Source organism: Strix aluco, chromosome 10 (genome assembly GCF_031877795.1).
Source record: "Strix aluco isolate bStrAlu1 chromosome 10, bStrAlu1.hap1, whole genome shotgun sequence".
Lineage (NCBI taxonomy): Eukaryota > Metazoa > Chordata > Aves > Strigiformes > Strigidae > Strix > Strix aluco.
In genome coordinates this window covers 21,507,214-21,531,305 of record NC_133940.1, presented here as the reverse complement: position 1 = coordinate 21,531,305, position 24,092 = coordinate 21,507,214, and the positions used below count along the sequence as shown (strand labels likewise).

The following is a 24,092-nucleotide window of genomic DNA, read 5'->3' as shown; positions in this document are numbered from 1 at the left end:
TCAGAGTAGGCAGGGAAGCAATATTTATTCATTCAATGGCAAGCACAGCAAAGCGGTGAACTGAGCTGCAGAGTTAAATAAGAGTGGGCAGACGTCTTGCATAGCAAAACCGCAGATCCCGGTGTCTGGGAAGGGAAAGGCAGTGGGTCTGCACAATGGAGAGTAAATTGTGGATGTTACTTAGCCCTTGATGAGCAGGAGCGTGGATCTTCTCTTTATCACAGCTCAGCTGCAGAAAGCTGACAGCACTGCCTAGCAGCATCTGGAGAGGAAACTACAGTTCTCCCAAACCATGCTCTTGCATGTGGGCGCAGTAAGATCATGGTTATAGGCAGCTGCATCACTGAGTAGTGGCCAGATTAGAGTTAATCAAAGGCTGTTTTGGTGGTAGATGGGGGCCCAGAATAGCTAGGAAATAAGACTATGTGCAGAAATGTTAGTGCCCTTTCCTCAGGGGAAAGAGGAGATGCATTCTTAGCAGAATTTATCAACAATTTTTTGATGTTGAATGTCATTGTCTTTGTTATGCACAAGGATCTAAATGCAGCCTTATCTTGGCTAGTCTTTTTAGAGGATAACAGCCTATTACTGCTAGCAGTTAATCCAATTACTCTTTTAGGCCAAGAAGGAGTGTTCTCTGCAAATATTTTTTGAAGATCTGAAAAAATTATCCTGTGTTGTTGACCCAAAGAGAGCATATATCAAAATTTTTCAGCAGATCAGAAAGTTTAGAAATTCCTATGCATATTGAAAAAAACATGGTCAAAAGGGCTGCAGGCTTTCAAATTTAATTCCAAGACAATTGTTGCTTATTTTAAAAATGAAGATATTTCACAATGAAAGTAGTTTCAAATAAGAAAGTAAAAACACTATCTAAAATCATCGGTGAAATTCTTTGATTTGGGGGGTGAAGGCAGGGTTGTGCAAACATTAAGAATTCATTCAGAATTAAATGTTTTGCCTAAAGCAGATTTTAACTGCATCATTTTGTCTCACTTTGCTCCTGGTTCTCCAATAAGAATTTTATTGAGTATATTGGAAGGGACTGTGCAATAGCTACCACCAATCCATCTAAAGCAGGGAGGAGCACTGTCTTGGAGAGGAGAAATCCACCTGTAGATGAACTGGAACAGATTTAAGTGGAGTTTGTTGCTGCTTTATTGAGGGGGAAGGTGCCACACCTGAGTCAGATTGGACATTTTGCTTTGCACCTGCTTGACCAAGCCCTGGGAGCAGGACTGTGGCATTCCAGCTCCTCCTGCAGACTTTTGCAGAGAGGACTTCTGCTCCCTGCTTCATTTTCATCTAGGAATTAGGTCCCCAAGTAAGTTCAGGATTTGGCAGAAATCTTTGGGGGTGCTTATGCTGCAGCCTCTGCTGTGACTGCAGCAGTTTGGGGCTGTTTGGATGAGATTCAAGCTAGCTTGGTTGGCTGTGGCTGCTGCTGGGGTAACAAAACCCAATACAATAAACAAAACCAATATTTGATTACCCTTCCCCAGGGGCTGGATAGATGCTGAGGTCTGGGCTGCTGCTGCCTGTGTAAGTGTTTGGGAATCTCTGCCTTACATGGCAATCACAACAGGAACTGTGTTGTTGGCTTTACCATAAGAATTATTACTTGGACATCAGTGGTCAAACATTTATGCCATAAATAAGAGTTTATCCTCCCTCTCCCACCAGACACAGAAAAGAGCTGTTAGACCATATACTGTTGAATTCCAAAAGCCTCAACTCCTAATAACCAACTGCAATCTAATTTAGATCAGCAGTTTGAAAAATCATTAGTTCAAGTGGTAAAAGTCCTCTATTGGATAAGGAATTTGCTTCCCCAAGACTGTAAGTATCTGAGCTCTTAGAGACAACTATTGCCTATCTCAAAATTTATGCTCTATTAATGCACGCCATAAAACTGTCCTTTTAATATCAGTTCAAAAATAAGCACAGAGGAATAGTTGCCATAGAGGAGATTTATAGCATTGGTTTGAGAACAAAAGACCAGGCGCTGCTTCCCAGTAAGAGGAGTGAACGCATTGTGCCGCCGTGTCGCTGGCAGGCTGTCATCCATCACAGACCCCGTCCAGCAGCTGCCTCCAGATCTAGCAAGAGTTCATTTTGAGCAGAGTTTTCATTTTGAAATATCATCTAAAGAAACTCAAGGTAAAAGTTGTGTCTTCCACAAGGTATTTTTGCTGGTTTGTTTTTTAACTTTGAATGAGCTGGTGTATTTCTAGTGTGGTGTCTGGTTTTTGGGGATGTACTGGGGAGAAAGTAGCAGAGCAAGAGGACGGACTCCAGAAATGGCTTGTTGTGAATAAAAATTAGAGAATTTGACTGCTTGTGTTTCCTGTGATCTTCACTGTGAAAGCTGCAAGTCAGAGTCAACCAGCCTTCAAAGTTGCAAGCACATAGATGCAAACTGAAAGGTTTCTGTGTGACATGAAAGTGCCAGGGCTGTTTGGTAAGAACACTTCATTGAGATTTTGACAAAGCTGGGTAGGGAAATGGTATGGATAGGCTGTGTTGCCATTAAGAGGTTTTGAGTGTATCTCAAACCCAGAATATATTTTTTATTTTTTTAATTAGCTTGTAAGTATTTTTGTCCCCTGAGGTAGTTATGTTTTCAGGTGGCTAACAAAAATCACACCTTCAACTGGAATAAATCAGGGAGAAAACAAAGCAATGACGAAAAGAAGCAAAGAGAATTATTATTGCATGTATACCCGAGAGCTTTTCATCAGCTGCTTCAACTGGGAAAATGTTATTACAGAAAAATACCCCATTTTCCTAACCGTTCCCTGTCCTTCAGGCAATCACTTGAAGCAAGTTATTTTGGAGAGGTTTTTTAGATTTGTTTCTGTAAGGAGCTGAAAGCAACTTGATGTCCTAATGTTTTCCCTAAAAGGAAAAAAACGTTTCCTACATAACTTTAAACAGCCTCAGGGGCCTGGGTAACTTCACTTGTGACCTTTATTTCCTTTTTGTGGGTGGAGGAGGCAGAGGATGAAGGAGGTGCTCAGTGAGCATCGCCATTGTGTTTCACAGCACAGCCTCACAGGCTACAGTGGTGAGGCATGTGCTGCTGCTTGTATTTTTCAAAAAAGAATTGTACTGGGGGAATGATTTTTTTTTTTTGCAGTTTGCTCCCTTGTGCCAAAGAGAGAGGGGATTTTCTTAATTTTGTGGATGTGAGGTATAAGAGGTACTCTAATGTTCTTCATGGCTTGAAGATCTAGTGGAGAGCTATGACTTTAGTCCTTCCAAAATGCCAGAAAAACTTAATTTATTGCAGGTGTAAGTATCCTCGGGTTCACAGCATGGAAAGCTAACCAGACTAAGGAAAGTAAGGGAACTGAAAGAGGAGGAAGTAAATTCATGTTTCAGGTAATGACCTGAAAGATCATTCAAGGAGGGAATGGATCCATGGAAGTATAAAATTTTTGTGTTAAATTGTGTCATACATACAAGAACAGCAGTCTAACAGGAACATGAGGATTTCATTCACTTGGATATTGATACATATTTACACTATGGTTGCTACAGCCTTTAGAGCTGAAGCCTCTCTATGTAAAACCAGGGGGGAAGAAAAGATACTTCCCTAGAGCTTTATTGAACTCTGAATTATATCAAAGATTATTCAGTTGGAACCCGAGCCAAAGCCTATGGACAGGGTTGATGTTATAGTTTCTGGCAATTCTAGATGGGACTGAAATGCAGTTGGACATAAAAGAAAGACACAAACCAGCAGAGTGTTTAGCTAGTGTGTTTATATAAAATAAACATGCTTGAATTTATCTTGAAAAACATCCTGGTGCCGGCAGTCATCCTAAAGATCACTTTCCTCTCTCTCAGTAAGGCTTATAGGAAAAAGGAATTTTTTTCCTACTGGTTTGTTGACAGTAAGTTTTTATTATTGTAATTATTATTATTTTTTAAAAACTAAGGAATATGCTACAGGGTGATATTTTAGCAAGTTGAATGTTTTGATGTAGGAAACATAATAGTTACTGCAGCTATTTTATGCTAACCGCTAAGCAAATTCCTCTCACAGTTGCTGTGGTTTTGGTCTCCATCAAATTATGAGAGGAGGGTGGGGGAAGAAAAAAGACTAATTTTTTTTTTTTTAAAGCTATGAAGTATTTATTTATCATCTTCCAACTGAGAGTATACGAGTTCATTACTTGTATCTTAATGACCTGTGTCCATGACATATGAAGTCTTGTCCCTGTTTTACTCATGGGAAGATGGAAATGTAGACCACTGAGGTGTTTTACCCATGAGGATGGGAAGTACATTAGGGTGAGCAGCTGCTGAATATTGGAGACTGGCAGGATGACTACACATCTGCCTTCAGAAAGGTGGCCGAGGAAATGTAGATGTGCCTCAATGAAAGTTTCTTCTAACTGCTCTTGAGAACAACATCCATGTGATGGAGTGAAGCTGGGCATCTGCCAGGCTTCTCATGGGTCTTCTGCTGCCCTTGTTGAGCTTGGTGCTGGCTTGTGATTACTACCCAGATTAACTGATTTAAAGCTACCTTGTGTATTTGCGCGTTACACAGAGGAGTGTAAGCATATCCTGGGTCCCGCAATTAGCAGAGTCTGTAAAGGAGGCAACAGTTGAGTAAAAACAATGTCCTCTGTTCCACATAGCACAGTATGGAAATACTGCTTTGGATTTTTGTTCATTCCCTAAAATCTACTGTTTCTCTCCTACTCTGGTGTATGTGTGATTCTTTCATAAGCATGGTTTTAATCCCATTAGCAAAATCATAGCAGATTCCTGGTGATATTTCTCCCTTTTCCAACATGCTTGTTCACAGTTTTTTAATAATGATACTTTCATGGTTGTGCACTGATTTTATTTTATATTTTTTTTTGTCATCAAAAATAGAATCAGGTATTTAAAGCTTTTTACATTAGATTCTGTGTTGTTGAAACTTCCCTGTGGATTGGGTCTTGGGTCCCATAATTGAGGTCCTGTAGCTGTGATTTCAGTGACTCCATGAGGGTGTCTGGCTGTCATCATAGCAGGGAAAAGGAGGCATTGGGGTCAGGGGGTGTTCTGAGTTTTGTAATAAATTCTTGGCCTGACTTGAGGCCATTCATCATGTTAAGAAAAGGTTTTAGCTGTTCCCTTCAGAACACTGACATCAATTAAGTTATCCATACATCATTCTGGCATTAAGGCTTTATTAGAGCTGTGGTTCCTAGGCTTTGCTCCAGATGTCAGTGCCATGATAGTCCTCAAAAACCAAGACTCATTTACACCTGTGTCATGGATTCTAGTAACCTGATGTGCTTTTGTTGATTTCAGCATGTTTTTCACTTATTGAAGGTGTGGATCTCTTTGTGGCTTATTCACATTTACATAAATCTGTGCATAGGTGATGATAAGAAGGTGTAGATGAGTGGTAAAGGACAGTTATATCTTCTCCACCTGTCTTAGTGAGCTTGCCTCAGATGGGAGTGGACCTACCTAATGATGCCAAATAACTGTTCACCAGATACTTGATGAATGGCATCAGTCCATGGGGATGCTGGTTTGCAGATGCTGCAGAAGCCCTCTGAGCTTAAAGAAGCTGAGAAATCATAGCCCAGTGCCAAACAGCTCTTATGCCTAGAAGAATAGGTCCTTATGCCATACCTCTGGGTAATCACCAGTAGCTTCTTCTCCCCTGAAGACCCTGTTTAGCAGCTGCTAGCCTGATTTCTGCTTTTTTTCACTAAAGTGGCAGTCCAGCACCACACAGCATTGAACCTTGCGGGTAATTCTCTGAGCTCCTGCAGTCAAACAGGAGTTCTCAGGAAGGACTCTGCCTCTCAGAGGGTCAGCCCAGGGACATGCTTTTAGCCCAAAGCTGAGTTTGTGATGCTGGGGCATGCTCTGCTGTGTATCAGCCAGCTTGCTGGCAGAAGGTAGCTGTGCATTTCACTCCTCTGCTGGCTCTTCATGTTTTGCAGCACACGTTATCCTTTATCCCTGTAAATGTCCGAGGGATGTGCCATAGGGCTCCTGCACCGTTGATGTCAGTGGCACTGCACACAGCTTGCTGGTGGGTTTACACAGGCCCCTGCAACAGCACCTTCTCCATAGTGTCATTTTGGAGGAGTAACCCCATCAGGGATTGTTGGTCTTTGGCTTATCTTGGGCATTGATTCTTAGTAATTACACCCAGCAATTGTCCTTCAGTCTCAGGGCTGTCAGTATGTTTCATGAACACATATGTACCCTTCAAACAAGCCAAAGTAAAACTAATATTGTTAAAGGAGCAATTATATGGCAACCCAGACCTTGTACTCCATTGACCCGCTGCTCTTTTTTGAACCACTTGTGCTTTCCTATTAGCTCATGCATCCTTTTTAATGACCCTTTATATGGATTATTAGTGTGTGCTACTGATGCTGCTTGTAGTCTAATGAAGCAACAACGGCCAAGGTGCAAAGTGTCTCCTGCGGATTAATGAGGTCTTGAAAGAAAGTGACTGCCCACTGTGAAAAGAAAGACTATCAAGTTGAATCACTTATTTATCACCTAGTACCATTCTTGAAAGGAGATAAAAAATCAAGTGCATGACAATGCAGGGGGATAATATTTGTTTGAGGGGATTCATGTTTAAATCTGACAGATTTTTAAATGTTTATACATTGGCAGATATTTAGGAAACAGTTAAATTTTTTGAATTTATGGCCAACACTTCTAGAACCATATAAACTTATATAGTGGTAGTGCATCTGTAGTTTTAGACTAGCCTATCAATAATTACTTTCATGATTGTTGGAATTTTACTTTCCTAATCCTTGGAAATACTTTTTTTTTGGGGGGGGGGGGGGGGGGGGTCATAGGGTTGGAGAATCTCAGCTTGGTTTTGGCTATGGTTTTATATCTCTGCATCACTATAAATAACTAGTAATGGTTAGAGCCTGTCTTTTGAAACAGCCTTTAATTTTTGTTCTTGAGAGATGATCTGTGCCTTAAAGCTGTAAACTGAGGAATCTCACTATCTCTGTTATTAAGGCTTCATTTTTTAGATAGTGGAAAAGAGTTTCAATTCTTTCTGGTAATGTAATACTTTAAGGTAGCTGGAGCTTTCTGCATGCTGTATATTTTATCATTTTACTGTTTAATAGTCTGACCCCACTCAGAAAACATTTCAGACTGCATATCATTTATATTATTAATGGCAGTATTGATTTATAAGATCAACTTTAAAAAATGACTTGCTGTTTTACAAGAAAACCATCAAAAGGATTAATGTGCTTCTCTTTGTACACCTACTCTTCTATCCATTGAAAATGATGATCAAGTCAAATGTTGTTGGATTATCATCCTTGCTCTAAGGAACTGTGTATAATTATATATCCTGATAGAGGCATGTTCTTTTTACTTTGGGGAATAGATGCACTGATGTTGCATTACCTGCAGATGTGGAATGATTACTCCCTGATGTTAACGCAGAGATTGCCTATGGCTAGCCAATAAAAGCATGCTTTGTTTGCTTTTTTTCTTAATCTGCATGCAGAATAGATATAGGTGTTATAAGAGAATAAGGAAAAGACATAGGAGAGAACCTTGTTGCTTTTTGGAGGGTTTTATTCTACTATTTTTTAAAGCTGCATGAAACAATATAAAGTGTTGATGTTTATGAGAAGCGTTGTTTAAAATAAATGTTTTTCCCCACCCTTCTACCACCATGACTAAGATACTTTACACTTTAAATTTTATTTTCCTTCCTATAAACATTTCTTCCCTTCCTTTCTTTCCCCTACCCTGACATTATATAGTTGATTTAATTCTCTAGATTGCTTTCCTCAAGCTCTAACTTGAGTTCATTTTGTTATGTGGTGACCACAGTTATGGATGACGCTCCCCCTGGCACACAGGAGTACATTATGTTACGGCAAGATTCGATCCAATCTGCGGAATTAAAGAAAAAAGAGTCCCCTTTTCGTGCTAAGTGTCACGAAATCTTCTGCTGCCCACTGAAGCAAGTGCACCTCAAAGAGAACACAGAGCCGGAAGGTTTGTGGCACTATGGATCCATGTTCTGTTTGTTTCTATTATTTTTATTTTTCCATGTATGTCCCTAGAGTGTGCTGTGTGTTTTCCAGCCTGTGTCAGTGTAGTGCAACTGATGCAGGAAGCGTGATGCACTCCATGTCCCCCTTTGCTTGCCTGTTAGTGTCTGATTCAGCTATCACAGGACACTGTAATATAAGCCATGTACGGTATCATTCTAGACAACAAGTGACGCTGCTTTTTCTTAAATAAAGTTTGTTTGTTTCAGCTCTCATCATTATACACTGCCCCTTTTTTGGCTGCCAAAAGTTGCTTGCTAATTAAACGGCATCAATTCCTAGTCGGTTCTTTCCAATAACATTTCTGAAGCTGCACTCTGCTGAAAATATGGCACTTAGACTCAGATTCGGCTTGTCCCCAACGCCTTTCACTCCATAAGGCTTCTGCATAGCGCTAGAGAATGCTCATGACAGCTGTACTTCAGTGAAGCAGGATGAAGTTTGTATGTAATGCACGCCTGGTTGCATTTTGGAAAATGAAATGCATGCAGAGCAGAAAAAAATAAGTAGAATGTTTTCCTTTTCAGATAAAGCAAAGGTATGGTTTCTTCTAATGCTATGTTTACTAATATGAAATTACTAATGGGGTATCTGTATCTTTAACTTGTTCATCTAGTGTACATAAGATCAAGCTATTTTAAATTATATTTTTAATATTTTCTCTTATTGTTCTCTATGTGTTTTGCATTACTGCCTCATATTCCACATGGTAAGCCTTCTACTTTTTGCATAAGCTCCAGTATCTGCCAAGACAAATAATGCTACTGCTGGTAGATGTATTTTAAGATGAAATATTCAGGGCTGGATTCTGCCACAATTGAGTCTGCAGGAATGGCAAAGTGAGCAGGTTGGAGTCCTTTCTCACAAATCACTTGTATTATTCTCTCTGTAATGATGGGCATCAGTTGCTGAGCTGTTGCTATTAGCCCAAAATATTTCAGTCAATTGCTTTCTCCTGTTGCATACCCCAGATTTTGCATGAATGTTCTTTGCACCACTTCTGGGAGATTTGCGTCTTTTAAATCAAAAGTATTTTATTAAAATAACATTTCTTTCTCATCTCACTAGAAATATTAAGTCTGACACAAACACTGGCATAAGGTGTGGGAGAGGTTTTTTGTTTTGGTGATGATAAAACTGAATATTAAAATTGGGTTTTGAAAACACAAAGTCTAATTCTTCTCTCAGTTCTGGGGCTGACTTTATAGCAGTTGTGACTGATAATTCTGAATTCAATAAACATGAAGGAAAGGTGTATCCCATAGCACTCCCTGGATTAGCAAATGTAATGAATTTCATCTGTCAGGGTTTGTGTTGTTCATGAGTAAATTATGAGCCCAGAACTGTTTACATCAAGCTCCTCTAGGAAAATGTCAGCTGAACTACTAGAGGTGCTCAGCGTCCTCAGCAAGTGATATTTGGTGAAATGGAAGTTTTCATGTGAGCCATGAAAAGAAGGGCCCCAAACTTGGCATCATTGACTCACATGCTGTATTTCAGTTTTAACTTGTGCTCATGTGTAACTCCAGCAGAAGCTGATGGTCATTTCAGTGGAACTTACACTGGGAGCTGGATTCGTGCTGGGGACTAGCTCTTAAATAGGTCTGATTGTTTTCAGTGAATAAATCAACAATATACACACTAATAGAGTGTTCAAGAGGAACAAGGGAAGTGGAAGTATGCTGGGTCTTTTATCTCCAGAGCATGAGTCTCCTGGGGGCATGATTTGGTTCAGTGATGAGGAATTCAGGATCTTCTGGGAGAAGCTTGCAAGGTACATGCTCTAAGTGAAGACCCGGGGAGCATCAGTTCTGCCATATTGTCGCCTGATCGCTGGCAGTTTCTCTTCCTAGATTCTCCATAAATCTACACACTGTGTCTCTCCAACAACAGCTGTGTTACTCCTTCCATCACGGCATATGGTATTGTTAATCATTCTTACCGAAAATGTTTAGTTCTAAGAGGAAAGCTTTTCATCTTTTACTGCAGTATACGAGGATGAATGTCTCTTCCCCTTCCCCTTTTTATCCCTTCTCCTTTCCTCCAGGAATTCTGCATTACTGGACAGGGCACAAGAAGCTATGGCCATATTGACTTGTCCCACAACCATCTGAGTTGATGGGAATTCATAGGGGTATCAATTTTTGTTGCTGCGAGATTTCTATATGTGTTTATGTGAAAGATGTTGCCTCTAGCATGAGAGGGAAAATATATACTTAGGAGTCCTTTTAGCTTCTGTTGCAGCTTAAATTGCCTGGGCTGCATTGGTCTTTTTCTTCCAAATCTGTGAATTGCCTGGAAATGGTGTTAGATCCACTGAAAGACTGATGTGTGTCATTGTCAGTGGTTTGTTGGCATGAAGCTTGAAAAATTTTGAGTGTGAAATGATCTGAACTGTGCTTTCAGTGCAAACACTAAACAGTCCATTGAAGTTAATGGAGTGGCTGAAACAAACTCTACCTGAATACCTTCTAGTGTGAACCCAGCAGTTAACAGCTCAATTGTGCTGTGAGAATGAATGAAAATAAATGTTTAAACTTGTTACTATAGCGTAATTTCCACATTTTTGAAGGTACTGGAAAGTATGGCAACTAAGAAGCTATTAGGAAAGGTCTCTGAGTAAAATGTCATAATGGAAGTTTTATGGAAAATTGCAGACTTGAAAGACTCTGCAGAGTCTATAAAAATGTATCTTTTTTATCTGCTGGGTAATGACATGGGAACACATAGTAAATCCTGCATGTTTCTAACTTTGCAACTTTTTGACTAACTATTTCATTTAGATGATGAATTTCTCCACTTTTTAACCACTTTCATACAGGGTTAATGCTTGGGGAACATCATTTATCACTTCAGGATTTGAAGCCCCTAAGCATGTATGATGATACCAGATGAAATATTTTCCTGGCTTTTTGTAAGGGTGTTTGGGCAATGGTCTACTATTTGCTAAAAGACTTAAATACCACCTCACTCTGGTATCTGAACCAGGTGGCCTATTATTTCTCATATTTCAGGCCCATTTCTAGAAGCAAGAGAATGAATGAGAAAATTAGATCGTCGTTTCCTAAATTAACCTGTCTTGGTTTCTTGTTCTTTTCCTGACACCCTACCTGCCTGTTTGCAATGTCATCATTTTTCACAGCACCCATATGCCTCAATACACCTGAGCAGAATAAGTCCAGGGCCAGTACATTTGATATCAACCTGGAGGACACATAGAAGGTCCTTGCTCCACTAACTATAGCAAGGACAACCTTTTTTTAGGTGGTAGATGCAGAAGGAAGGAGGAGAACAATAGGAAATCACAACAATATATTCCAAAAATATGGAAATTTTCATTTGAGTCCAGTGTCAGCAAGGTGATGACTGTCAGTCTGGATCGCAGTTCAGATAGAGTTCTGCCTTTCCTAATGCTATGGGAAACTTTGGACTAAGTTAAAAGATGAACTGCTGTTTTATTCTGCATCATTCCAGCTTTGTTTTGTCAAAGTCATTCTACAGTTTACAATGTCGTGGATTTCTCAAATGCAATAAAACAAGCAGACCTGACATCCTTACCTGGATACAAGCTCCTGTGGGCATTGTGCGTTTACAATTACATCCAAGCAGCAGCAAAATACAGGGTGTTTTTGTAGCTTCCCTCAAGCCGGGAATACACTGCTGGCAGGAGAAGGGCCATCTGAAGTACATTTTGCAGCTACTTGTTCTCTTAAATAGTTTAAACATAAGCTGCTGCTATCTGTATAAAACATGGTTACATAAAAAGAAGTCTGCTCCTGGAAAACTAATTTGAGTTGTATTATTACATCCAGAGGAGGGAATATAATGAGAGAAATGTTTTTTAAAAACACCCGTTGGTTAGTCACAGTCACATAATCAAGAGTCTTGGCCCCTTGCCCACAGTTCTGTTTTCATGTGGGTTTTTTTTGGTTTTTTGGGTTTGGTTTTTTTTTGGTAACATTTAGTCTCCCTCCAGGCATACATAACCTTTTTACACAGAAAAGCAGACAAGCATGGCAAAATATGGGGATGGGGAGAGGGAAATCTGGGATAGCAGCTGGTAATGAGGAAAGGCAGCTTTCCTCAACCAACAGGAAATCTGATTAGATAGAAAATGTTAAGGATGCTAATGTGAAACAAGCAGCTTTGCGGTTGCCCTTGACAATGGCTTGTTATCTCCATCCCTAGCAATGGGATGACTGGCAGAGCCAGTCCCGGGGGCGAGGAAAAGGTAGGACATTTAAGCACGTTGTGTGGGAGGCTGGCTCTTGTGCCTACTCCATGTGCACACACAGTTTTGTCACCAGCAGAAATTCAGAGCCTTTATGTTGTCATACCGAACGTCCCTTTGGTGCTCCAAGCATTGTGTCACCAGTGATAGTACTGTTACTTGGCACTCTAATTATACACTTTTCTTCTAGACCAAATCAGTCCTATTAGCCCAGCTCCCTCATTCAATTATGCTAATGCATGTGCATTTCTGCATTTTAGAGGATAAAAAGGAGGAGGAGAACCTGTATTTGAAATCATGGAGAGCTGTTAGAGGTTTTTAAACTTTACATATTGTTCAGAACTGAAAAAGTCTTTGTATTCGAGTGAGGAATAATAGAGATGAGCTGTGTGAAGCATAGGTAGAGCCGCCTGTGCCGGTCGTGTCTGAGCTGTTCAGACCCAGCACACTTGGCTGTGAGACACCAGCGAGGAGGTTCAGCATCTGCGCTGTGCGTGCATTGAACCTGAGATTTAATCTAGACCAAGAGCCCCTGAAAGGAACTCACTGGTTCATTCTCCTACTGAGTTATATCATCTTATTTAAAAACTTTATTAGGGTTATGGTACCTTGATACTAATTACATTTTGTAATCTTCCATGATGTTTTTCACCATGTCTTTTGCTTTCAGTGGAGGTGAAAAGTGAAGACTTGGTATCCCATTTACCAAGGCTCTTGCAAACAGGATTATTTATCCCTTTCCTTCTGCAACTAAACTGTCTAGCCTGGAGCAGTTCACCCCAGGGAGAGAATAGGGAGGGCAGGCAGTCTGCTGTTGCCTGGTGTTGGGCCCTGCAGCCCTCAGTGCTCTCATCATCAACCTTTCCCTCAGAAAAACCTTGTTCTTGACTCTGCTTTTGCCTGCACCTCTTGGGTCCTCCTGTGGGGAACGTGAAGCTTTCACCTTGCCTCACTCCTGAGTCCTGGCACTGGCAAGAAGCAGCAGTGAGCAATGCCTGAACTTTGTCCAATACTAAATGAAAATAAGCTCTAAATCCTATCTGTCTGGATATAGGTGGAGTTGCTGCAGCTATAGGACCGTATCTGTAGCGAAGGGTGATCTAAAGGGAGTAACAGACCACAAAAGCCAAAGGTCTGAAGCTGCCGCTGTTATAATGGCTTTTTACCCCTAAAGAGAAACTGGCTTTGACTTGAGTGATTAAATGATAGCCTTCTGTTTTATGGCATTGGGAGGCAGTGATGACAACTGCACTCTTATTTTCTTTAGATGCTTAGTACATAAAGCAGAATAGCTCAGTCCTGTAAGTGGCTGAGCCCTCTTGCCCTGATCTTCCAAAGCCTTTAAGCACACAATTAACTTTAAACATGTGAGTGCTCCCAGAAGAGTTGAAGGGGTTGGGATGTATTTAATGAGCTTACCTGAATGCAGTCTGGGCCTGGCTCAGGTTCAGGATCAGACAGTGCAAATTCAGAGTAATTCCACCAAATTCCAAGATTTACTCAATATTTACTTGTCTGGAAATGAGATCGGAACCCCCTCATAGAGTTTAGTTTGATTTCTTCATATCATATCACATCATATGATTGTGTGATTCTTCTTTTCTTACTCCCTTAGGAGTTTATATGGTCCTTATTGCCACAGTGATTCATGATTGAGCATGTATGCCATCATAGCACTCCTGTGCAGTAGGGAAATCTAATGTTTCCCATTATAAAGAGGAAAGTGAAGGACTTGATTCCCAAAACTATTTGGGCATGTAATCAACATTAGCAACAATAACACTGCCTACTTAATCAGCTGAGCACTAGGTACTTAACTATTATCTTTGGAAGATTCTGGGGTGTGACACTTCTAGCCACGCAGAAATACAGCAGAATTGGGAATTCAACATTTTTCCATGGACTTAAACTTAGACTTTCATCTTTCTCTTCAGCAGCGGCTCTGCGGCAGCCTGGGCCAGCTGAGCTGCCAGCTGCCTCCAACCCTCCCCTCCTCTCACTTCCCGCCACATGCTTGTGCGTTGACATGTGCTTCAGCAAGCTCTGCCACCAAACGCTGCCTTTTCTCTCCATGTCAGTTAGGAGAGGCTCAGCACAAGGTGAGCCCAGTGCCAGCCATGGCAGGAGGGGTTGGCATGGTGAGGGACAGAGGACAGGGGACAGAAGGAGCCAGCATTAGCAGGTAATGCATGAATGGTGACAGGTTATTAGGTTCCTATTTCAGCTTTACCCTAAACTGTTATCCTCTACTACTGCTTTAATTTTCTGCACCTTAATTAACTTTCACCAAGTACTTGGCTCTATGCTTAGTGTTTACACAGCCAGCTGTGAGCTGCTTTATAAAAACCATCTCCTCTTAAGGTGGCTGGACGTGATTTAAAGAATAAGGTGGTGGTTCACTGTTTAAAGTCTGGAGCAGGAGGCATCTAATTGTTGATAAAACATTTCTATCAGCAGGTACTACAAAGCTTACAGAGTGTATATTGAGGAAGGCATTTGAGGTTTTGAAGAAAGTCACTGAATGTAGCGTTTCAAATTGTGTGCACATCTCTTTGGTTCCTGAATTCACATTCACCTGCCACCTCACAAGTCACAGTGCCAGAGTTTTCCTTAGGGCTTTACTTCGCTCCTGAGAGGCTTGGGCATCAGTGTGTTATACACAGGCGTGATTCCTGCATCCTATTTATTTGCTTTGCTAATATTTTTTAGCTAATACACCTGCAAGGTTATTCTACCTACCTGAAAAATAGACTTTTTCAAAGGCCTATGGCTCTTGCTGTCAACTGAGCATGACCTGAAATAAGAATTGCAGCTGGAAGATCCTTCTCCCTGTTTGTCAGACTCAAATTTTTAGAATAATGTGGCTGGAGGAAATGAAAATAAAATATAAGGAATAAAGATACCCCAAGCACCCTCTTTCTGATGGAAGAAGGATTTCAAACTTAACAGTACCACTGCTCTTCCCAGGCTGTTGCCCAGGCCAGCAGCTCACAGAGGGGGATTTTAGCTGGTGTCTGGCACTGATGGACCAATGCTCACCCTACAGTTGCTTCTTACCCAGCCCTCTTCAGGGGAGCTGACGTTTAAGTCATAGTTCCTGAAGACTATGTCCTTTGATCAAACATACTGTTATAAACTGCCTTTGTGTATGCACCTGTTACTGAATCCCTGGTCCCTTTTGGACTATGTTCTTTTTTTCTGCTAGACACTTTTCTTTAGTGCCCAGATGTTTCCTGACCTCTGTAAAGCATGGTCAGATTTCAGACTTCTAGTTGGTGCTGATTTTCCAGCATATGCAGACCTGCCATTCTGGATGACTGTCCTCACAGAGTCATCAAGCGGGGGGTCCCAAGTCTGTGGGTAATAGATACATCAGGAGAGGCACTAAGAGTCCTCAGTACTTTTATCTGCTATCTCAGCTGGCCACAGGTAACAAATTGGGAATTAAGTGGTTTGTTGAACTGGCTTTTCCCATGTAAAAATTCAAAGGTGCATCTGTAATTGTGAATTGTGTAATTGTTAGCCAAATTTCCACTCTGTAGCATTGGGGAAGTTTAAGTAAGTAATGACATTGGGGAGCAATTTTACCGCTTTTATTTCAAGACAATGGGTTTTAATTCTCAAGCTGGAGCTGACCTCACCACTAACAGGTAATGACAACCTAAAGAGATATCTTCTCTCTTAACTTATCTGTGTACTCTTCAAGGCAAATCTTTTATCTATGCCTTTTGCTATTTTGCTCTCATCTCAGAATAAATATTCACTATGGAGACAGTATCTGGCACTTAGCATATCTGAAGTAGGACATTTAGACCAAATGAGTCACACTGTTATGCTTTTCTCAGCTCATCTGTAAAGGACTCTTTGAGAGCTGCAAAGAGTGCTCCTTGTATGGAGGAAGGCCTTTGTCTTGCTGGTTTTTCATTCCATGACTCTCCTGAGAAAGCATCAGGCTTCGCTCTTCAATCTGTCCTAATTTTAAATAAGAAGATGTAGTTCTTTATTAATAATGAAGGTTTTTCTTTGTACTTTGTTCAGCTACATGGCCCATCATAATTATTGCAGAACCCTTTATCAGTGGTAACGTCTGTAGTACTTAAATACTGGCTTTTGGGTTGAGAGCATGCCAAATTTCTCATGATGTTCTAGGTTAGGACAAGTCTGGAAACAAGGAGTTGTTAAACTTTTAACTATCACTGTAAAGTTGTTTCCTTTCCCAAGGCAATCACTTACAAAAGCATTTAGGCATGTCTACATGGTGCAGTGGAGCATGCTGCAGAGATCCCCTAGCTACCGTCCCACATCTGTGCAGCCCCGTGCAGCACCATGCGATGGTGTTAGCTATCTCCGGGATAATTAGCTTGAGTAACTCACAGTATTATGTTGCAGGATGTCTATGGTTTCCAGTTCCAGGGTTAGCTCAGCCCATATCTAACTCAAGGGTTTCTGCTCTTCATTCCATCAGCAGTCTGGTTCTTCAGCAGCTGATACCTCTGAGTGCACAGAAGTGAAGCGACAACAAAAGGCAAGGTTCAGCAGAAAGTCTAGCAGGCTCCTTACCTCACCTCTAGGATTATCTGGAAAAGAAGTGGAACTTAGTCTTACTTTGAACTCAGTCTGGTCTCCATGTACTCCCTCTACTCTGTCTTTTTCTGTCATGCTTCTCGTTCTGGATACTGCTCTGTCAGAGCTGTGATTGCTTTCAGGACAAAGCTGAAGAATTTTCACAGCAGTGCATTTTATTTCAAATATGTGGTGAGCACTCTATGCAATACTGTAGGTTAGTGTTCTTTTATGGTTGTATAAGCAGTTAACTTTTGGTGATAGTACTTTTGTCTCTATTTTTCATTCTCTCTGTAAAGCTAAAGAAACTGAAGAAGTTTTACCCAGACCTCGGTGAGCACAACAGAAGTCCAAACATTGCAAAAGGCCAGAGTTTTCCTAGCACACTTACATAAAATTATTGAAGACTTTTTCAGTAGTGTTTGGGAAAAAGTCAGTGCTCAGACTGTTTCATTCTCATTTTTTTGCCCACTGGTACCGATCTACAGAGTTTTCCTGCTGTGTACGAGTTCTTTGATTTTGCTTATATGCTTAAAAACCACCAGATTTTGTAGGACAGTGCAAAATATTTGCACATCTTCTTTGAAGGCAGCTCTTGTCCTCCAGTCAGAAGGGTGTACTATCAAGCAGTGGTGTTCAGGAAGACTGAACAGGTGATTGCTGGGTATTGATCCCAGTGTGCATGTTTGTTTCTTTCTACCATGTGTATGAAAACAGAGACAGACAGATCTTTTTTTTTCTGAAGAGTTGAGATTACAGAGAGGTAGGTTAAACCCTGAAGATTACAAGGGACATAAACCTGTGAAGGTTCTGAGCTGCAGAGGTATATCCTGCACATGGCTGTACGTCCTCTTCAAGTGACACAATGTTCCTTGAACTCCTGCTGTAAAGAAAATGATGGTGCATTTTGGAAACAAGGAGAAATTCTTTCTCAGGCATCTTGGATACTCTTAATCTAAAGCTGTCTACCACAGTTTTCAAGTGTGCTAAATAATTCTTGCATGTTGATTTAGCAAGGAAGAAAATGAGGAATATATACAACTTGCTGCGCAAGAAGTGTTTAGGTGCCAGCTGTCTTTCACGCTTGACATTTCCACATTACACAACAGTCCCTTCTAGAAAGGTTATTGGTGCAGCTGTGTTGGTTCTCACTATTCTACACTATCTGGTCAAATTTAGCTCTCACAACAGAATAAAAATCTAGTGGCCACTCCAGATTTGTACCAGCATTAAGCCAGATTTTAATTTCTTTTGTGTGGCCCTTGACAGAGAGAAGTCAGAAAAGCACTGGTGTGGGTAGTCGTGGCTGAGTGTAATGTTACGCAAATATCTGAGCATCTTGATTATTTTGCTGGAGCCCCATACAGAAGACAAATGAGGTGGCCCAACCCTGCTTCCTCTTGATTGATGTGCTTGAGATTTGGATTTCTTGACAAATATTTTCTAAATAACAGTTTAACCTTTCTCCTTATGCTTGGTTTTCCTTGTCCCTGAGACAATACACCTGTCTCAGGGAATTTTTTTCCTTGGATCTTGTGGAAGAGGCACATTTCATTCCTCAGCTGTGTTTCTTGCAACCTTTATTGAGAAGGTCAGAGGCTCAGCTAGCCCTAGAGCCTCACATCCTTGGAGGATGAAACTAAGAGGTTTACTACAGAGGGTGAAAAAGTATCTGTACACCCGAATCAGCAGAACTTATTCCATACAGCAAGCTGGCACTTTAGCATCCATTCAAGATGCATCAATAACCTGTCATGAGACTCCTCAGGGCATGGAGGACTCTGATGCCAGTAAACTGTGGGCTGGTGACTTCAGGAATAGGGGTGTTTTCACTCATATCTCCCGCCTGCCCTCATGGACATCATTGGTTTGGAAGCTTTACCAACTTTGCCTTCAATGTTGTAAAGACAGATGAGGCTGCTGAAAAAGAATCAGCCATGAAGACCATCTGCAGGACAAGAATCTGAGACTGCAGTGAATGCGATGCTAAGTTTTCCATCCTTTGAAAAAGGCGTTAACAGCATAAACCACATTTGTGGTGACTGTCAGTCTGTTCTCTAAACCTTTCCTCTGAACAGCCATATGGTTTGTCATTTCTGCAACAGGTGATGCCAAATAGGACACCTAATTGCAAGAGTTGTTAAAAATGTAGAGTTTATTTCAGTTGTGCACCTTTGCTTAATTGGTGCCTGCTCCTGTTTCTCTACCTCTGCAACTCCAGCTTGTCTGAGTCAGTAGTTGAAGACTGAGTTCTTCTCTCTAGTTGTTCTTACCTCTGGTGAGTGTAATCATTCTCTCATTTCAGACAAGTGATAAAGCTGACATCAAATATTGCTAGTGTCTCTCAAATATTGTTAGTAGAAAATGTTTAAGCTTCACACAGGGTGTTCTCTTCTGATGATGAGCTACCAGCATTAACCCGGTAGAGTTCATATGGCTGGTCTTTTTATGATAAATTTAGATTACATACACTGTAAAAAGGGTAGTAAGCAAAAACTTGAGCTGCCAAATGCAAATAAGTGGTTTTTTAAATCACTTGGATATTAAATTAGATAAATGTAAAAATGGTGAGAAATTTTGCTGGTCTTTGTGCTAATAACAAAGGAGCATGTTTAGGAAATTACTATTTTAACTGAAAAAAATTTCATGTAGTGCATTTAATATGTGCAGTGAAATGTACAGTCAGTATGATGTGGTTCTGGATATATTAAAAAAATGCAGTGCTAGTTATTTGAAAGTTGAGGGAAGCTCTGAGTCAAAATAAGCTTTCCTGCTGGTGCTGAAGAACATATTCTTTATGATATGCAATTGCTACTCAAGTGGAAGATATCTCTAAAATTCATGTACTCTGCTTAAAAAATTTCTTTGCCCCTTGATAGTTTCCCTCCTAATAACAGACAAGGAGGTTATTTAAGATCACTTGTCTGCTAGGTTGCTGAGCCAGCTACCTTCAAGACACGCTGATTAGCCTTGAAGAAGACTAAACAGATTGCCAGAAAGTTCCTGAATTAATGTGGACTCCTCCTCTTTAAGAGTGATGACCTTCTAACCAAAAATCGGTAGGTTGTTTTAAAGGATGGGAGGTTTCTCTTGGCTGCTTATTCTTTGGCACACTAAGGTACATGCTTTCCTAAGGAGGCCTGTTTTGTGTGTAAATATTTCTTTCAAACTGAGAATACAGGAGAACATTCTTCAGGACATAATGGCAGCAGATGCTCATCTTGTGCAGGCTGATACCACTGGGAACCGTGAGAACTTGATGAGTTAATAGGTCAGATCCACTGAAGAGACTTTTGAAGATAAACATACTTTTCATTTGCTGGAAAACACTCTATCCCCCATTCCTATTAATTTTAATTTGAAAGCGAGTTGCAAACAAGTGTGGACTAACCATCAGAATGAAAGATGGGTTCAGTACGGTGGTAAACAATGATAGGAGAATGGGTATGAAGAGCAGCAAGGAGGAGAAGCAAATTTTGAACCATAAAGCATCATGGTACTAAGGAGGAGAGGTTGAAATGGGAGAAGGTGAGTCCGATATTGGGGAAGAAAGGTCTGCTAGGAGAGTGGGTAAGAAGGTGAGCAGGATGCTTTTGGATGAACTTGTGGCTGCAGGTGAGATCCAGAATTGAAAAAAAGAGGGATCCCTGGGCTCCAACGAAATTAGAAGGCTACTGCATCATAGGGGAGTTGGCAGCCCCTTCTAGATGGAAACCTGAAAGTGAGAGAAATGATCTGAAGAGGACAGAGGGCTCTAAAGTAAAACAGATTAGTTACTCAGCTGCAACTTTGCTTTGAGTAATATCTTTATTATGCCAACATGCCAGAGAAACATGGTCTGTTCTCCTTGGGTTGTTCTGCCTTACCCTGTGAAGATCAGACCCCATGAACTGACCAGCCAGATGCACAAAGCACAGCAGCTTCTTCTTCAACTCCATGTTCACAGCTCTCTACATACTGTCATATGTATGGAGTTATTTAATAATCTAAACAGTGGATTCCAACCACACAAATATTTGTCCATATCCTCAACTTACATATTTTGAATAAGTACATCAACTTATGTAGAATGCTGACAGTTTATATCTGATCAGGTATATTTATGGGCAGATTCTTTAATTTGCACATGCAAATGAAAATGTGCATAATTGTTCATCCAAGAGACTAACTGAGGAAAATTGCTGGGTAGCACTATGTCAGTTTGTTCTTGACATAATCTTTCCTATAGCAGAATTTGTACTGCCTCAACAGAATTGAAAAGGTGCCTTTTAAAAACTAATGTCTCAAAAGGACATTGAAAAAAAAAAAAAAAAAAAGCCAAACCCAGTACTCCTGCCAGGTTTTTTTTTAGTGGTATGTTTTGGAGTTGAGGGGTTTTTTTAGGAGCTTTATTGCCAACTGTTAAAGTCAGCTTGTTTCCAACAGAATGATGTTGAGATGGATGCTTGCCGACATTTTTCTTTGTAAGTCCTTGGCCAGACTCTTATTTATGGGTAAAATTGGAATTCAGTCATCCTGGGATGGATGCAGTGAGAGTGGTAGTTGGTTTCAGATTGACTTACTGTCTGAGTTCTGTAATACATGCCCAAAGTTCTCATCACATACCTTTGAAAGGCACCAGTGACTTAACCTGGTGCTGCAGGGGAGTTCTATATTTAGCTCTACTCTCTTACAGGAGTTGTTTCTTGTGCCAAACTCTCTACCTTCATTCCTTGTTTTATTTCTAGCAATCTTTCTGTATAACCTGTGTTTCATGAGTCATTCTGTTTCCCTCTGAGTCGATGTCTGAGCTCAATCTCTTGTTGCTCTAAGTCCATCTTCTCTCTGTTTAGTTCTAGGGAAAAGATTCTGGCTGGGAGGCAGGAGGAGACTGGGGAAGGAGCACCTAGTAAAATACTGTCAGCTTTTCAGTCTCCTGGAGTTGATGTCTGTGATGAACACTTTTAAGGACACAAATCTGTAGGGATATTATTTTTTTATATAATCCCTAAGTCAAGGTTTATAAGGAAGAACATGCAAATCTAAACTCACGCACCAGATTTCTCAAGACACTTTTGTTGCTGTAGGTTGGTTAGAAAGGAAACTTTAGTTAAAAGGTTCAGTTGTACTACTTTGATTTAGGATGGGACTCCAGGGAAGGATCAGAACAGATTGGTTCTTGCAGTTGGTACTTTGAGCAAATTCACAAATAGCTTAGGGCTTCTTAATGGTCTTTAAAAATCCAGTGGTGACAATGTTAGAGTATAGGAGAGTTGATGTCTGATTTCTCCATCATTGTAATAACAAGACTTGTTATATTACACAAGAAATAACTTGTTCAAATTGGCATTGCCCCATTTGAAGTCAATGGATCTTGAAGCTGTGAAGCAGAGGGATTGCAGGAGCGGAGTGAGTATTGGCTGAGAACTGGCTCCTAATGCTTTCTTCTAACTTCCTGAGAGACTAAATACTCAAGGTTGATTTTATATGTAGTGCTGCCAAATGTTCTAGGAATCCTCTGCCACTCCATTAAGCTTAGCTGCAATGAAGGTCTTGTAAAGAACAAGTGATAATGGCTTTGCCTGCTTCAGCTACTCCTAATAGCTCCTTCTTCTCAGCAGTCTATTAAAAAACAAGTGAGAGGGAAGAAGAAATCCATATGCACAAAACGGAGAGATCTTATCTGGAACTATGTCTTCTGCAGCTTTTAAGAGTGTAACATGAACCCTGAAGGCTTAGGAGGGAAGTGCTTTCAAAACTATTTTTTGTTGAAGAAGAAATGTGGTTCACCAAAAAAGGGGTGTGACTGCACATGTGCCGTATAATGAAACGTATGGGTCACATTTCATTATCAGCTTTGTATTGCATAAATTCATTACTTCCATCTGAGGTCTAAATTAAGCCAAGAAAATACTTTCTACTTTTTTTTTTTTTTTCAAAGTGGTGGGTTTTTTCTTTTTCTTGGTTTTTTGTTGGGGTTTTGTTGGGGTTTTTTTGGGTTTGGGTTTTTTTTTTTTCTTTTGAATAGTATAATTTTATGGATTCCCTGCTCTGAGAGATCCAAAAATAGTTAGGAACTTGAGACAACCTGAAACTACACTGGCTTTAAAATTGTGTTCTTAAATGGTGTCTGGCTATGAGATGACTTTGGGATGTGCACAGTCTCTCTCTCAATCGCTTTTATTAATTGTACTTCCTGAGCTCCCCTTTGCTGAGGAAATTCCTAGTTTAGGGGACATGTAGCTAGGAGGGTGGCTGGCTACAGCCACAACGCATATTTAATGCTTAAGAAATTGTAGGGGCAGGTCAGTACTTCCTCTGTAACCATGTGAAAGTCTCCTGAGCAGTTGCAGGAGTGTTTACTGGAGTCTTCCCATGTGAACTTCTCCTTTCATGGTTTATAGAGGTTCCTCATTATAAGCCGTCTCATCCTCCATTTTCTGTAATAACGAGACTGGAAGCCAAGTTGGGAAATTATCCTAGTCTTCTTGCAGAATTGTTCTAAACCTTTCCCTCTCTCTTAAAGATTGCTCTGAAGACTAATACATCAACCTATCTTACAGGGTATCTGTATTCTTCAACAAGACTGCTTGAACTAGTAGAAGATGTGAGAGTTTTTCCAACATGATGGAGAAGACTACTGGAATATTAGAGAAAGGTGTAGTCTGAGCATCAGTCAGGGCTTTGCATATTGGAAGACTTCAGATATTCAGGCATCAGATTCTGTCATTCTGTGTCCATCTCAACAAATGAGCTAACAGCTCAGAATGCTCAGTCCCTTGTTGTGTCCTCTCAGGGTAACCCTGTGATGCCATTTCACTTGTTGCATTTCATTGCAGGGCAAGGAAGTGAAGTGTAATACACATATTACATTTAATGTAGGCTGAATTGGTCAGTTTGTTTTTCCTGCTCCTGCATAGGAAGACTCCATCTGTGTTGTTGTCAAAAAATGTGTATTATGTTAATGGCTGATACAGAAGTCTACTTTTTTTTATTCTCCTCTACCCAAAGATATATCTTTCCTTGGATTAAAAATTACTTTCCCTGGACAAAAATTCACATTTTTCTCTCTAAAAGGAATTATTTCACGTGGAGACCAAAATCAGGAAAACCAGTGAAATCTCTGTTCTCTTTCACTGATAACAAATAATCATCTCATAGGTAAAGGATGGCCAAATTTTATGTTTCCATACACATTTCTGATCAGTAAGTTCCAATTATATTGCATATAAACAAATGCA

At 40.4% G+C, this 24,092-nt stretch overlaps 1 protein-coding gene across 5 annotated transcripts in view; it reads left to right on the top strand.

Moving 5' to 3' along the window:
* FGF13 (fibroblast growth factor 13) overlaps window positions 1-24,092 on the top strand; it is a 277,313-nt gene that overhangs the window by 152,493 nt on the left and 100,728 nt on the right. For 4 of the 5 annotated variants that reach the window (XM_074834744.1, XM_074834740.1, XM_074834743.1 and 1 more), the window contains exon 2: window positions 7,855-8,022. The exons of the other annotated variant lie outside the window; for it this stretch is intronic. In XM_074834744.1, the coding sequence (XP_074690845.1) occupies window positions 7,857-8,022 (166 nt within the window). In that variant the 5' untranslated portion in view covers window positions 7,855-7,856. The remainder of the gene's footprint in view (window positions 1-7,854; window positions 8,023-24,092) is intronic. 5 annotated transcript variants of the gene reach the window in all.